Below are 15005 nucleotides of genomic sequence, written 5' to 3'. Positions count from 1 at the left end.
CTACATTTTCAATATTGATTTCAATTACAACACAGAATACACAGTGCTCACTTTATATTATTTTTATTACAATATATGCACTGTAAAAATGATAGAAGAAATAGTATTTTTCAGTTCACCTTGTACAAGTACTGTAGTGCAATCTCTTTACTGTGAAAGTGTAACTTACAAATGCAGATTTATTTATTTTTTTGGATACAGAACTCTGCTCAAAAATAAAACAGTGTAAAACTTTAGAGCCTACAAGTCCACGCAGTCCTACTGCTTATTCTGCCAGTCGCTAAGACAAACAGGTTTGTTTATATTGACAGATGCTACTACGTGCTTCTTATTTACATCACCTGAGAGTGAGAACGGGTACTTTTGTAGCTGGCATTGCAAGGTATTTGCATGCCAGATATGCTAAACATTTGTTTGCCTGTTCATGCTTTGGCCACCATTCCAGAGGACATACTTTCATGCTGATGATGCTCATTTAAAAAAAAAATGGGTCAATTCAATTTCTGACTGTACCCTTTGGAGGGAGAATTGTATGTCTCCTGCTCTGTTTTACTCGCATTCTGTATATATTTCATGTTGTAGCAGTCTCGGATGATGACCCAGCACATGTTTGTTTTAAGAACACTTTCACAGCAGATTTGACAAAATGCAAAGAAGGTACGGCTGTGAGACTTCTAAAAATAGCTGCAGCACTCCACCCAAAGTTTAAGAATCTGAAGTGCCTTCCAATATCTGAGAGGGATGAGGTGTGGAGATTGCTTTCAGAAGTCTTAAAAGAGCAACACTCTGATGCTGAAATTACGGAACCCAAACTGCCAAAAAAGAAAGTCAACCTTCTGCTGGTGCCATATGACTCAGATGATGAAAGTGAACATGCCTCGGTCCGCACTGCTTTGGATTGTTGTCAAACAGAACCCACCATCAGCATGGACATGTCCTCTGGAATGGTGGTTGAAGCATGAAAGGGACATATGAATCTGGAGCGCATCTGGCCTGTAAATAGCTTGCAATGACAGCTTACAACAGTGCCATGCGAACACCTGTTCTCACTTTCAGTGACATTGTAAACAAGAAGCAGGCAGCATTATTTCCTGCAAGTTGTAACCAGCCTTGTTTGAGCGATTGGCTGACCGAGAAGAACTGAATGAACTTGTAGGCTCTAAAGTTTTATATTGTTTTATTTTTAATCCATTTTTTAATGTAATTCTACATTTGTAAGTTCAAGTTTCGTGGTAAAGAGATGGCACTACAGTACTTGTATGAGGTGAATTGAAAAATACTTTTTTTTTGTTTTTTACAGTGCAAATATTTGTAATAAAAAATAAATGCAAAGTGAGCACTGTACACTTTGTATTCTGTGTTGTAATTGAAAATAATATATTTGAAAATGTAGCAAACATCCAAAAAGGTTTTAAATAAATGGTATTCTATTGTTTAACAGCACGATTAATCGCAATTAATTTTTTTAATCACTTGACAGCCCTAGAGCAAAGGTAAATCTCAAATGGAAGTGTGGGGCAAGTCTCCTAATGGGGAGATCCATTAGACCATGTAAAGGTCTCCCCAGGGGAGGGACCTGGCCTTGGTTCTCCAGCATCCTAGGACATGGCCTCGGAGGTGGGAGGCAGATATGGACGTCTGGCTCTCCCAGGCAGTCTGCATGTCTCCCTTTCCATCATCTGCCTAGGGCTGTATTGGCCATTGCCGTTTGTATTTGTGAAATGATGCCGTCTGTGCAAAGGCTGTGCCTGCTGGTCCTCCAGACCCCATCTTGGGACTTAGCTGATTGTAGAGGCCAGCAATTCCCCATCTTTCCAGGGTGTTATCAGCATGAATTGAGATCCCAGGGGGTTGTGGGAAAGACAGGCTGCATAGGTGACTCAGCACCATGCCTGATGGTATTTTAATACATTGGCAGTGAGTTAAGACAAACCTCCAAGTGATGCCCTTCCAGAAAGCCCCACAATGCAGGGAGGGAGTGACAGCTACTCTGAGATTAGGGGAGCAATGGCTGGTAGCAGAGGGAGCCTGCACCTAAGGTCTACTCTGCAGGGTAACTGGAAATCATCTGTGCACATAGCCATGTGATGCTTTCCGATCTTGCATTGTACGGAGGCCCAGTCCTGAAGAGTCAGTATTTCGTTCGCGTAGCCGGCATCACCTGGGTCTGGCCTCACGTTAGCCATGGAATAATGTATGTTGAAGCTGCTTGGCCAGCTGCCCATAAGCATGTTCACAACACTGCTAAGTGACTCTGCCCTGAGATGGTTTCAGAGATCAGCCCCTCTCTAGGCATGCGGTGATGGATCTGGAGCTCAGTTACGTTGTCACGCCGAGAGTAACACCCCTGATGGCAGTGGCATGGCTCCAGCACTGTGCTGGTGTGACCTGGCTGCTGATAGTTCAGAGAAGGGCCTGTTTTTCCTGTGTCCTGATCTTCGCTCCCCAGATGAGACCAGCTTTCCTTCCTCCGCGCCCCTAAAAGCTAGAACAGAGACCGAGCCCTGGAACCTGACACAGAGCAAGTGTGCTTGAGACTTTCTTTTTACAAGGAATTCCGATTCCTCTGCTCCTCGCTAGTTTCTGCCCCGTCTTGCCATCCTGAGAAGAGCCAGAGAAGACAGTGACAATCCTGTTCTTGAAAGCAAATTGACTCAGGCTGGTCGATGGGGCCAGACTGAAGCCCTAAATTGGGGAGCCTTGTATTATCCCCGCAGCCAAGGCTGGAAGAATGCAGCCTTCCCCATGCACATACTGCCCTGTCCGTGTTCCTTGTCTCTGGCCCGCTCCGTAGAGACTGATGGCAAAGCTGCTAGTGGTGGTCTCTGTGCTATGTGTGGCAGCTCAACAGGAGCTGGATTGAAGTTCCCCCCAAACTCACTTCATAGATGCCACTAAATGGTGGGGGTTCCTCGGTCGCTGCTTCCCCGGGTGACCTTCGGGTCAGTGACCTGGAGGGGAAGCTCCATTGCTGAGTCCCAGGAGCAATTGCTACCAGGCTGTTTTACAATCCGCTTACAGCATTAAGATTTCAGGATCTGCCTTGTTTTCGCCCCCCGACCGCACCCCGCCATGCTCTACCTTACCATTTAAAGTTAGTGCACAGGAGAAATGCCAGCTGATCTGAGGCAGCAGAGGCAAGACTTCATAAACCATATGTCAGAGGCAGGCTGCAGGCCAGAGTTTAGAACCTGATCCAGGGCCTATGGGGGCCAGTATCTCTCCCCTGGACCCTGTCTCAGATTCCTGCACCCTCTGGCTCTTGGGGGGGGGGGGCATCATCCAGGTTGGAGCGGTGTCCCAGCGATGATGCAGCGCAGTTTGAAGCCCAGCTGGTTCCTCCTAGGCACCTAGGTGCGCCCGTCCGTCGTGTGTTTAACCCTCTCTCTGTCTTTCCCTGTGGCTGACGTAAGCTTTTCTGACCACCTTTTCGACAGCTCTACGTGAGCGGGGCGCGTAAAGCGGACGAGACGGGGAGTGAGCTCGCCGCACGCTTACTGACCGAGAGCGATGTCCAGAAGGTATTGCACGTCACTGGTGGTGGCCAGGGCAATGCTCAGGCTGTGGCTGCTTTCGTTAATTTATTTTCTGCTGCAACAAACCAGGTGATGTCAGCAGCACCATGAAGCCCGGGGTGGGGGGACGCCACGCTTTTGCCCGTGGCTCTGTGCCCAGTCAGGCAAGTTCACCCTGCACCGTCCAGCTAGAGAAGGGGAAGGAAATAAGACCTGAGTCGGCCCGGCTCCTGTTGGCTTGGATAGGGGTTGCGCATCCTGAATGGAGGGTGAGATTTTATCCTTGCTTGGTGCTTTCTGTCCCCAAGGGCTTGGCCCTGATGGGGAAACTGAGGCAAAGCCCCAGGGGCTGGCAGTGGAGTGAGATGGGTTCCTGGCAGGCCCCTGTCTAAACCACACAACCTCACCCTTCATCTGCCCCTGCAAAGTCACACAGGCAGGGACTGGATCTCTGAGCAGAGCTGACAGTTATAGATGCACTCCACTCATAGTGCCTCCCAACAGCCCTAGGAGCGAGAGACAGGCAGGTATTCTCCTCCCACTTTTACAGATGGGGAAACTGAGGCAGAGTGCTGCATGGAGTCCTAGAGTCAGAATCACAAAGTTCAAGGCCAGAAGGGCGTCCTCCCTCCTCCGATCATCTGCTCTGGCCTCTCGTATGACACAGGCCACTCCCATTAGCATGCCCAGCCGAAACTGAGCTGAGACCGAAGGGTCACAGCCTGCAGGAGACTCGACTATGATGGGCCCCAAGCACAGACTATCAGGGACCAAAGTGTACTAGTGCCCGATGCCCCTGCAAAGGGGGAGGTACCCAGAGAAACCCAGTGGGTGCCCTGCACTCCATCCTTCCCCAGCGTCACTGCCAATCTGACCACATCTCCTGGGTCCCAGTCCAGTGCCTTCCCCGCCAGGCCATCCTGCCCCCTTCCCATCCTGCCGGCCCTTCGGTGCCTGCCTTGGGAGCCGGGGTGGGTTTTAAGCTCTGGCGGCAGAGCACGACTGGCCCCTGCCATAATCTTGTGCCCAAGGCAGGTCTCCAGTACTCTGTGACTAGATGAAAAATAACCCAGCCACCTCACCTGGCTTTTCGAGGCTCTTTGAACCCGCTTTTGGCAGCTTTCCTGGGTATAATATCCTAGGACAGGAGCTGGGGTGCCCCAGAGCCTGGGAAAGGGAAGCAGCGGGCGATTTCAAGGGCATCATGTTGGAGCAGGTCCTTACCCTGCTCTCTTCTGCTGTCTCTCTTTAAGACAGAGGATGGATTCAGAGGCTAAAATATGGGCGGGGACGGGGGAAATCCACCGTTCCATTTGGATGTCCCTGGCGCTGACATCCCTGGTTTGTGCAAGGTGATGGCACTTTGGGAATGAGCCTGCACCAATCGTGTGTGTGTGTGTGTGCGCGCGCGCACGTGTCGCGCTAGTCTCACGTCCGTCGCTCTGAATCCGTCCGGGATCCAAGAGAGCCGCCCGGCACTAGCTTGCTGTTACTTGCTTCTCAGCCTTCCAGGTACGTGGCAACCAGGGAGCAGGAAGGCAGGCTTAGAAAGGGAATATCGGAAGTAACCAAAACCCATCAGGTTACTGGCCGGGAGACTGGCCCAGCGCACTGTTATAAACAGAGCCACCGGTTGGTTCCATCCTACGCCATTAGCCAGGAACCCCAGGGCCCTGCTGGGAGTAGATTTCCAAGCAGTGTTGTCAGGAGGGCTGGGCCCAGTCCTGTAAGGTGCCAAGCAGCCTCGAATGCCAACGATTTCCGTGGGAGTGGACGGGCGTGCGGTGCTGCCGTGAGAGGCGCTGACCCAGGATCGGGCCCGTATAGTCCACCTTTGCATTGAATAAGCCCTTTCCAAATCTTATGTCAAACTGGACATCATCTAAAATCCTTCCATTGCTGCCCCCCGCCCCCCAAAAAACCCCTTAAGTATGATAGGGCAACTGAGCAGGCATGCGCTGGAGAGGAAAGGGCATGACATTAATATTGGGCATTGAAAAATGCCCTGTTGTTGGTTGACACCAGGCAGACCTGTAGTGAGCTCTGTCCTTCCTCCCTTGAAACCCGGAGGCTTGGGGCACCGCTGTTCAGGAGAAACAATCCAGAGCACGCGCCAGAGCCTCAGCTGGTGTGAACAGGTGTCTCTCCATTGAAATCAGTGTAGCGCTGGCAGTTAACTCCAGTTGCCCCTAAGCGTTTTGGGTAGCCCCCGCCCCCCCCAGTGGGCTATTGAGTGATGGCGGTGGTGTCTCTGTCCCCTTCTAGTTCTAAGGGCCCTGTTGTATGAACAGCCAGGAGTAATTCTCCTGCATCCTGTGCTTATAAACGGCATCTCCACACACACACGCACACCACACACACACCCTGACCTTGTTCCTGAATTCCCAGCCTGGCGAGATTTGAAATGGATTTTTTTTAGTAGTAGATGGAGCCTCCCCTCCGGTTGGGAGGCTTTGACCTGCATTCCCATTTCCCCCTTCCGTATCAGCTTGGTAACTAGGGAACAGAAAGAGGTTTTCAGAAGCCGGGGGCTGTGCCTGGACAACAGGCTCTTCTGGCACAGCTCAGCTGCCTTTGAAATTGAGCAGCAACTTCCTGGAGAAGCCACTTAGACTGTCCCTCCCGAGGAAGGGAGCAAAGATAATCTCCTAACAAAGGAAGGCGGGCCTGGCCAGATGGAACAGCTGAGAAGTATTAACAGCTGGTGGCTCACAATACAATTTAATTACAGAAAACCAAGGGAGCCATAAAATGTTCCCTCTCCTTCCCTCCCTCCAGACTCCTTGCTGGCAGCTGCAGGAAAGCTTGTCGGTTGGCTTTATACCTCTCCCGTGTTTGCAACATGCATGCGCATCTTGGGAGCGGGTTTCGTGGCTTTCCCGAGGAGTGGGCTGGGGGCTCTGGGGGACGGGGAGAGAGGTGTGTGTGTGTGTGTGTGTGTGTGTGTGTGTGTGTGTGTGTGTGTGCAGAGAAACCCTTGCTGAGCTTGTACAGCTCAACAGAAAAGGCGTTCTCTCAGGCTAACCCTCTTTCTCCTCCACCTTCGCATGCTTCAGGGACGGGATGGGCACAAGCCCTAACCAGCTAGCCTGGTGACCTCTTGATCTGTTTATGCCACTGGTCCTCTGGGCCGCTCGAGGTCTGCAGAACCCTCCTTGGGCGTGAGCTGAGCGAAAGTGTTTGAGACCCTGAAGAGGGTGGCCTGTGGGGTAATGACCCAGGTTGGATGAACAGGCCGGGGGAACCCCTCACTGATTCACTCGATCAGCGTCTCCTGTTTTGGGTAGGATCTTGTCTTTGCTTCAGACCCTTCCCATCACCAGCCGCCTTTCCTCTGCCAGCTCCTTCCCTCCAAGCCCTGCGTGCCCTTGAACAGAGCTGCCTCCAGCTGCCGCGGCTTGGTGGCCCGACGGTACTGCTTCCTGCACTGTTTGGCAGTGACGCTTCGGCAACCCAACCTCGGTTTGCATGCAAGGCATGACGACTCCCCTTGCCATTGCATCTCAGAGGAGGGGGGTCCCTTCCGGCTCTGAGATGGGAGCCGTAAGCTCTGCTACTTGGCTGCACCTCTTTATTTTACAGGTCACTGGGAGATGCATCTCGAGTGGCCCTGCTATTGCAGGGACAGAAAAAGCTGCCAGTCCAAAAGATTAGACTCCTGGAATGGGCCCAGTCTCCCTCTTTCTTACCAGAAATATCCTGTCACTTTTGGCCAGAAGGGAAAATTAATAGAGGATCTCCCCTCTCCCGCACACTCTTCCAGGTTGAGCTGGGGTCTTAAAGCCTAGATAAACATGGCGACACAATGGAGCATTGGGCCAGGAGGCTGAAAGCCGGGGAGCATGTCTCAACGTTCGCTGGGGGCTGGCTGTTTTCCACAGGAAGGGTGGGGGCGGGGTCTCAGGGCGTGGAGAAAAGGGAAAGCCGAGCCCAGGACATGGAGGTGGCGCTTGCCCGTTTTGCCCCTCGCTCCCACATGGAGCTTTGTGGCTCCGACAGCTCCCTTCTCAAACGCCCCAGAGGCTCCAGCAGTCCTAGGCCTCGGCTCCCGGTGCACAAACGTCCCTTCCGGGGCTGACCTGCGAACGGTGGTGGCGTTTTCCACAAAGAACCACTCCCCTTCCTCAGCTGGCCAGGGGCAGGGATCCTGCCCCCACTGACGTCAAAGCCCCGCTAATGGCAGCGGGTGCAGGAAATCGCCGATGTCTGGCTCGTCCTCTTCCCGAGCGGTGGTGGCCGATGACAGGAACTATCTGTGCTCCTGGAGGCAGCAGCTTCGTGCACCTCCATCTACCCCTGTTCCTGCCGTCCCTCCCTCTGGCTCTGCTGGGCATCATCGAGGGATGTCCTGCGCTCTGTCTGGAACGGCCCTGCTCCTTCTGCCCACCGGATGTTTCCTCTTGGGGATTCTGTGCGTCTTTCTCAGACCGCACTTCACTCTTTAGCCATCCCTGTAGGGGAAAGGACCCAGCCTGGGAATAGCCCCCGGAATCTCTCCAGCCCCCAAAGGGGTCTCAGGATCACAACAGAGGCTGCATTAAAGACAGTTCCATTCCCTCTTGCTTCCCCTCCCCTACTGGGTAACAATCCTCCATCATCCTATACCCCTAGGGGCCTTTAACAACCCCAGGGAGAATGGATCTGCCCTGAGGGGCAAGGCCCGGTTGGACTGAATTTCTTTGCAAGGTAAAGCAGCAGATGAAGGCAGGGGGCACGGAACAACCCCGCTACCTTGTAGTCGTCTCCTGTAACCGCCAGGTGTCTGCTTACAAGGAGAGTGTTGCCGGGTGGTCCCTCGAGGTGACCTGCAGAGTTTTAATATTAAACAGGTGGATCTGAGCCCTACAACTGGAGTGTGGATTCTCCCAAAGTTTTGGGGGGAGGCGTTATCTCAAATAACTAGCATGCTCCCCGTAAATCCTGCCTGCCAAAGAGAATCTTGTCCCTGGGGTTCAGGGAGGGATGGTGGATAAGAGACCCTTCCTTTCCGTAGGTCAGGTACAGCTGTGGAACTGTATGGATCTCTCTCCTATCTAATCCTAGGCGTCCTGTAGTCCCTAGCTCCTTTGGTGGCTCTGGGTAAGTAGGGGCGAAAGGTTTGGCATCTGCAGAACTAGGATTGTCCCAACTGCCTGTGGCCAGGCAGGTTTGCTCAGAGATGAGGCTGAGTGAACTCATAGTTTCTCCCCATCACTGACATGATGTAAAGAAAGAAGAATCCTGGCCGCTCCCTGTTGGCCAGTGACTGACTGGTTCGCGTTCTGATTTCTCTGAGGTGCCGAGTAACCGCAGCTCCTGTGAGAACTGCGGCTGCTCAGGCCGTCAGCGCTTAGAGGGTCTGCGCTCGGATCTCGCACCGGTACATGAGTGTGCTTATCAGCCCTGCGGCTGCTGACTTGACCTGACCCGACTTGAAGCTCTTCTCTGCTCAGAAGCCCCCGGTGTGACCTTGTAGTTCAGGGCTTGACTCGTGTTGCGGTATGGCCGTGGGAGAAGCTGTGAAAACGGGCGTATCGGCCTGCCAGCCCAGTGGATTTTAATAGGCCAGGGTCGCCACATGATCGTCACTCGCTTTCTCCCCTGTCTTTAGGTGTTCGACAGCAGTTCCGACGCTATCACAGTTCATGCCATCAGTGTGCTCACCTCCATCATGAGAAATTCGCCGTCGGCCAAGGTAAGAAGCGAGAAGGCTGACCCCCCTTTGGGGTTCTGCTCGGTTGTAAGGGTGGGGGAGTGGGATGAAACGTGTAGGTGGAAGGGGAGGTAGTGTTGCCAATTGGATAGCGCATACTGGACTAAGACTTGAGAGACCTGAGTTCGGATCCTGGCTTTGTCACTGGCCTGTTGGGTGATCTTGACCAAGCCAATTCCCTTGTCTATGCCTCAGTTTTTCCCATCTGTAAATTGGGCATAATGACACTGACCTCCTTTGTCAAGCCCTTTTGAGATTGGTGAATGAGAAGAGCTAAGTTTTATTAACAGTAACAGTCATGAGGGAGAACACACTGGAATCTAAACCTAGTCTACTTCCAAAGGGCATCTGCAGGGTCTAGGACTGTGACCAATGGAGTATACTGGGGGAGATGAGGTCCAAAGGAGAGCTCCAACCGTGAAGTGTGGCTGGGTTTCATTTTGTCCTGTAGGATAGGCCGTGCTAGTCCATGTCGTGTAGGTTGAAGGGCAGTGTCCTAGTCTGTGGATATTCACCTTGCCGTTACTGAGAATCTGGGCAAAGTCAGGTACTCTGCCCAATGAGGGTGGCAAGACAAATGTGGAAGGGTCAGGGGGTAATTGAAACCAACCAAACCACTCTGCCGTGGAAGTTGAGTCCGGGAACGAAAACATCTGCTGTGTCTTGAACTTTCACGGCCTTGCCGTTGGTTCTGGCTGCTTGCCTCGAGTGATTTCAGTACTCTGGGATGGAGAAGAGCTGTATGAACTAAAGAACAGAATGAATGGGGATAAACTGGCCAGGAATAAATATAGACTGGGAATGAGAAGATGGTTTGTAGCCATCAGAATAGGGAGGTCCTGGAGCAGCCTCCCAATAGGAGAAGCAAGGGCGAACAACCAAACTAGTTTGACGAGGATGCTGGATACATTTTTGATGGGGATGCCTGTGAGGTAGGGGGATAGACTTGATGCCTGAAGAGGTCCCTTCCAGCCCTGTGTCCTGTCTAGTCACCAGTTGAGTGGATCTTGTCAGAGGTTTTTTTCGTTTTGACTGTTGTCTCCATTAGCTGCTTGTTGTGTTGAATAAAACTGAGCTATTAGTAGATTTCTGGTCATCTTTGATAATCCCAGCATTCCGTGTTGTCTCGGCTCTGTAGCCATTTTCCCGGCGGGCTTCTGCGTCTGTAGTCTGCTCTCTGGGAGTTCAGTTCTGTCCATGTTTCTGGGAGTTTGGACCGAATGGTGCTTCAGCAGCACCGCACCTGGTAAGAAGCATCTGTAGGATGAGACCCTAGGATCGGACTTGAGAGCTCAGTGAAGAATCACCACACGATTCAGTGGTCTCCTAGGCCTTGTCTACACTGGTGGCAGCGTGTAGGGTCCATACAGCTACATACTGCAGTGAAAAGCAGGCTGTGTGCATGCTGCAGTGTGTAGCTACATGGGGCAGTGAAAGGCTCTGGTGGGGACAGGCAATGGGGAAAGGCTCCGGCAGCAGGACACTACACTGCTTTAAAAAAAGAAAAAAGGAAAAAAGTGTAAATGGGGGAGGCACCGTTTGAGTGCATAGAGAACCATGTAGGATACCTACAGTTCTGGTGGGTCTGTACCCTACTTGCCTAAGTCATGCTGTTTAGGCTGCACACTCCTCAACACGGCTATATGTGTGCTCCATGCCACCATGAGTGTGCCGTGGAGACGTACCCTTCCTGAGTGGTTTTGAACAAATCGTACCAGGCGGCTGTTTTTTAACTCTTGTTCTAGTTCCATTACCACGGAGTCAGACCTGGGTTCGGTTTGGCTCAGTTCAGGTTTGGTTGTATTCAGTGTGCCACCAAAAAATAACGGTGACCAGTTTGAACTGGTACTTCCACTCTGACTGGAATTTGATTTGAACATTTGAAAAAAGCGAAACATTTGAAACTTAAGTGAAAATCTTTTGATTTTTTTTTTGACCATTTATTTTTTTTAACTTTACGTGAGTTTTCCTGGTGGTTTTTTTGCATTGTCAAATCAACAGGATTATTTTGGGGAAACTAAAACAGCCTCTGCTGATACTTGCTCTTTCATCTTGGACTTCTGCAGTGAAGGAATAAATCTGAGTTTGGAGCCTGGGCCCTGCCTCAAGTGGGGTGACTGGAGGGAGGAGCTGCCCCAGGTGCTGGGGCAGGTGGGAGGAGGCATGAGGGGACCCGAGAGCAGGCCTTTTACATAGCAACGTGTCATGTGCAGGCAGCTCCCCAGGCTTCTCCTCTCCTCCTCTACTCTTGTGGGCTGGTCGTCTACTTCTCACATTTTCATCTCATTATAGAGGGGCAAGGCCTTTCTGGGAGTTGGCACAGGCCTGTTGGTTAATAATGACAATAAGATCAATCTTCTTTTTTTTTTCTTTTCTTTTTTTTTTATAAATCGATCGTAAAAAAATGCAGCCCCTTTATTTTAACTGATAACCCCAATTTTTTTTCAGTTCAGGTTCTAGATAGGACAAACTTATGGTTTTAATTTGGTTCCAGTTCAAGTAAAAATACCATTTCGAGTGGGTTCCAGTTCCATGCCCTGTCCGTCACCCCTGCCCTGTGCTTGGGTGTATGGAGCCATGGCGTGTGCTTATCGTGGATACATGTCTTGCTTCCAGGAGGTGTTCAAAGAAAGGATCGGCTACTCCCACTTGTACGAAGTTCTCAGGTGCCAGAGCCAACCCTCCGCCCGTCTGCTTGAGGAGCTCCTGAACATGGTAAGTGCGGAGCTCTGCCGCAGGGCGGCTCATGGCTTTGCAATGCCCGGTCCCAAGCGTCCCATTCCCTAAACGGGATTGGCAGGGCTGGGGGTGCTACGACACTGCTGTTTGGCCAGGCCATGGCTGGAAGCTTGAATCTGGTACTGCCTCAGCCCGGCCCTTTGCCTCAGCCCGTAGAGGCTGATAGTTTTAGAGACAGAATGCCTAAGTTCAATCCCCATTGCTGGTGACTTACCCAAGGCTATTGCTGAAGCAGGACTGCTGGGCAGTGGGGGCGACGCATGGGTTTTACAGCCCATCTGCTTTCTTATGGGCAGACCAGTGCAGTAATAAAATGCAGCTGTTCTCCTTCCTTACTGAGCGTGGTCCTTTGCTGGTCCCTCTTCACTCCCAGTACAGTGGTGGTGATTCCATGGTCCTGACCTTTTATAGCCTGTCCTATGCAAGCTCCCCCCCCCCCCCCCCGCCTTGGAGCCAGGTGGGAATTGGACCCATGCGAGGGCAATGCCATATTTGCTGACCTGTGGTTTGTTTTGTACCCGTGCCAATACCACCCTCCATCCCTGCCTTGTGCGCTAAACCATCTGGGTGAGTAACTGCAGCTGTGTCCTCGCACTGAAGATCAAGGGCACGATAGAGAGTGAAACTCACAACAAACACACCATTGTGCAGTGCGTCAGGAATCCTCGGTCTGGATCGCCACGTGGAAAAGCTCTTTCCCGTGAATGCCATGGGCCCGGTTTTAAAACCACAAATGCAGGGAGCCCTGTGCCCAAGTTCCATTGAATTAGGCAGCTCCCTCATTTCCAGCGTGCCCTGGAGCCAAGGCGGTGTAGGACAGAAATCATGCCCGTGTGCCTGGGAGCTCTTCTCTGAGCGGGTTTAGATGTGTTCGCAGGCCCTGGGCCGGACTCTGCCAGAGAGTATGGCTACGTTTGAACTGCAGGTGTGAGATCCATCTCAGACGGACGTACCCAGCTAGCTTTCTGCAAGCTAGTGCACTAAATACAGAAGTGTAGTCCTGGCGGGTTGGGCTAGCTGCCCCTAGCAAGATCCTGCCTGGGATCCTAGATACGTATCCTGCCACCCACGCTGCCGCAGCGACGCTCATGCTGTTAGCCCGCGAGCTGAACAAAAGCTACGTGTGCATGTGTCTGCCCGAGCTGGAAACGATCCGGCCAGCTGCAGAGTCGTCATGCTTCAGCGTCAGACAAGTAGAGGTCAAAGATAGCTAAGAATAGTTATACCCATTAATGGACCTGGAGCTGCCCCAAGATGGCACAGCACATCTGTAAGACTTGGGAATAGAGCCCATCTCCTGTCTCCTAGCCCCGAGCCATGTCCGTGAGATGGTATTGCTCCCTGCAGCATGAGTAGGGCCTTACCAAATTCACAGCCATGAAAAACCCATCACAGACCATGAAATCCGGTCTTTTGTGTGCTTTTTCCCTGTACTGTACAGATTTAATGGGGGAGTCCAGTGCTTCTCAAAGTGGGGGTCCTGACCCAAAAGGGAGTTGCAGGGGAGTCGCAAGGTTATTTTAGGGGGTTGCGGTATTGCCACCCTTACTTCTGCGCTGCCTTCAGAGCTGGATGGCTGGAGAGAGGCTAGGGTGAAAATTGGGACAGGGGGTAATAGGAGTCTATATAAGGAAAAGACCCAAAAATCGGGACTGTCCCTATAAAATCAGGACATCTGGTCACCCTAAGAGAGGCAGATGTTGGCCAGGCATCCAGCTCTGAAGGCAGCGCCCTGCCAGCAGCAGTGTAAAAGCAAGCATGACAGTACCATATCATGCCATCCTTCTGCGCTGCTGCCTCAGAGTTGAGCAGCAGGAGGGTGGCGGCTGCTGACTGAGGGCCCAGCTCTGAAGGCAGCAGTGCAGAAGTAAGGGTAGCAATACCATACCCTGCTGTCCTTACTTCTGCACTGCTGCTGGCATTGGCTCTGCCTTCAGAGCTGGGCCCTCAGCCAGCAGCTGCTGCTCTCCAGCTGCCCAGCTCGGAAGGCAGCGCCACCGCCAGCAGCAGCGCAGAAGTAAGGGTAACAGTACCGCGATTCCGCAACACCAATAACTTTGCAACCCCGCCCCGCAACTCCTTTTTGGGTCAGACACTACAATTACAACACCGTGACATTTCAGATTTAAATAGTTGAAATCAAGAAATTTGATTTTTAAAATCCTATGACCGTAAAAAATGGACTGTGAATTTGGTAGGGCCCTAGACATGAGCAAAGGGCACCAATACAATCAAAGGAATACGAATGAGGGGTCCGTGTTTGTCTCTGGGTGCAGCGTGGCAGGCATAGCCTTTTGGCTTTCCCTCTAGAGAGCGGGGTCAAGATTTCTCAGCCTTCCGCAGAAGAGACCCAATTACTCTAGGTCCCAGAGGAGGGGGAGCTCACAGAATGAGCCACTTCCCTTAATTGTCAGCTGAAGACAGTTGGCGATACAAAGGGCAGGAAGAAAGCCTTGCTGGGGGGAGATGCCTTGACAATGATAAGGCAGCAGAGTTCTCGTGTTAGAAACGTGAAAGGTTATTTCTCCATTTGCAAGTTATGGGAGGCCTCAGCTGCAGTTCTGACGTCCATTCAAGTGATACCATCATCCGCAGCGCTTGGCTTCCTCAAAAGCAGCTGCTTCGTCACAGCGCTGGGAACAGACTAATTAAAGCACGCCGGGGAGGCTGTGGCACTGGGGGGATGGGGCATGAAGGGTGACGTTAATAAGGATCTGGGTCTGATGGGAAAGGACAGCCAGGGAGCCGTTGAGAGCGTTCCACATGCAAACCATGAGTGCAGCAGTGAAGAGGTTTGGGCGGGGGCCCCGATCCAGGATTGGGGCCCTGGTGCTATTGCCATGCGAATAATAAAGAAATGGACATAGCTGCCAAGCAGCAGAGCCTTTTCCATGTCTTCAGGACTCCAGAGGTGCAGTTCTGGGGCATTCGCAGTCCCTCGGTCCTGTCGTCTGAGCGATGTCATTTCTAGAGGAGGCTGATTTGTGTCTCACCCTTACATGCACAGATACATGCTTACAGCCTGGCTCTGGATCAGATCTTCTTACTGACCTGGGGAG

The 15005-nt window shown here is 51.9% G+C and overlaps 1 protein-coding gene across 7 annotated transcripts in view; it reads left to right on the top strand.

Annotated features, from left to right (window-relative positions):
- Positions 1-15005, top strand: part of NBEAL2 (neurobeachin like 2) — a 189235-nt gene that overhangs the window by 121541 nt on the left and 52689 nt on the right. For 5 of the 7 annotated variants that reach the window (XM_030549816.1, XM_030549814.1, XM_030549817.1 and 2 more), the window contains exons 10-12: positions 3438-3521; positions 9106-9189; positions 11824-11922. In XM_030549816.1, the coding sequence (XP_030405676.1) occupies positions 3438-3521; positions 9106-9189; positions 11824-11922 (267 nt within the window). The remainder of the gene's footprint in view (positions 1-3437; positions 3522-9105; positions 9190-11823; positions 11923-15005) is intronic. The other 2 variants (XM_030549820.1, XM_030549818.1) reach the window with 1 other exon arrangement.

Source organism: Gopherus evgoodei, chromosome 2 (genome assembly GCF_007399415.2).
Source record: "Gopherus evgoodei ecotype Sinaloan lineage chromosome 2, rGopEvg1_v1.p, whole genome shotgun sequence".
NCBI classification, from domain to species: Eukaryota; Metazoa; Chordata; order Testudines; family Testudinidae; genus Gopherus; species Gopherus evgoodei.
Note: the sequence above shows the minus strand (reverse complement) of the source record. Positions and strands in the feature narration are given on the sequence as shown.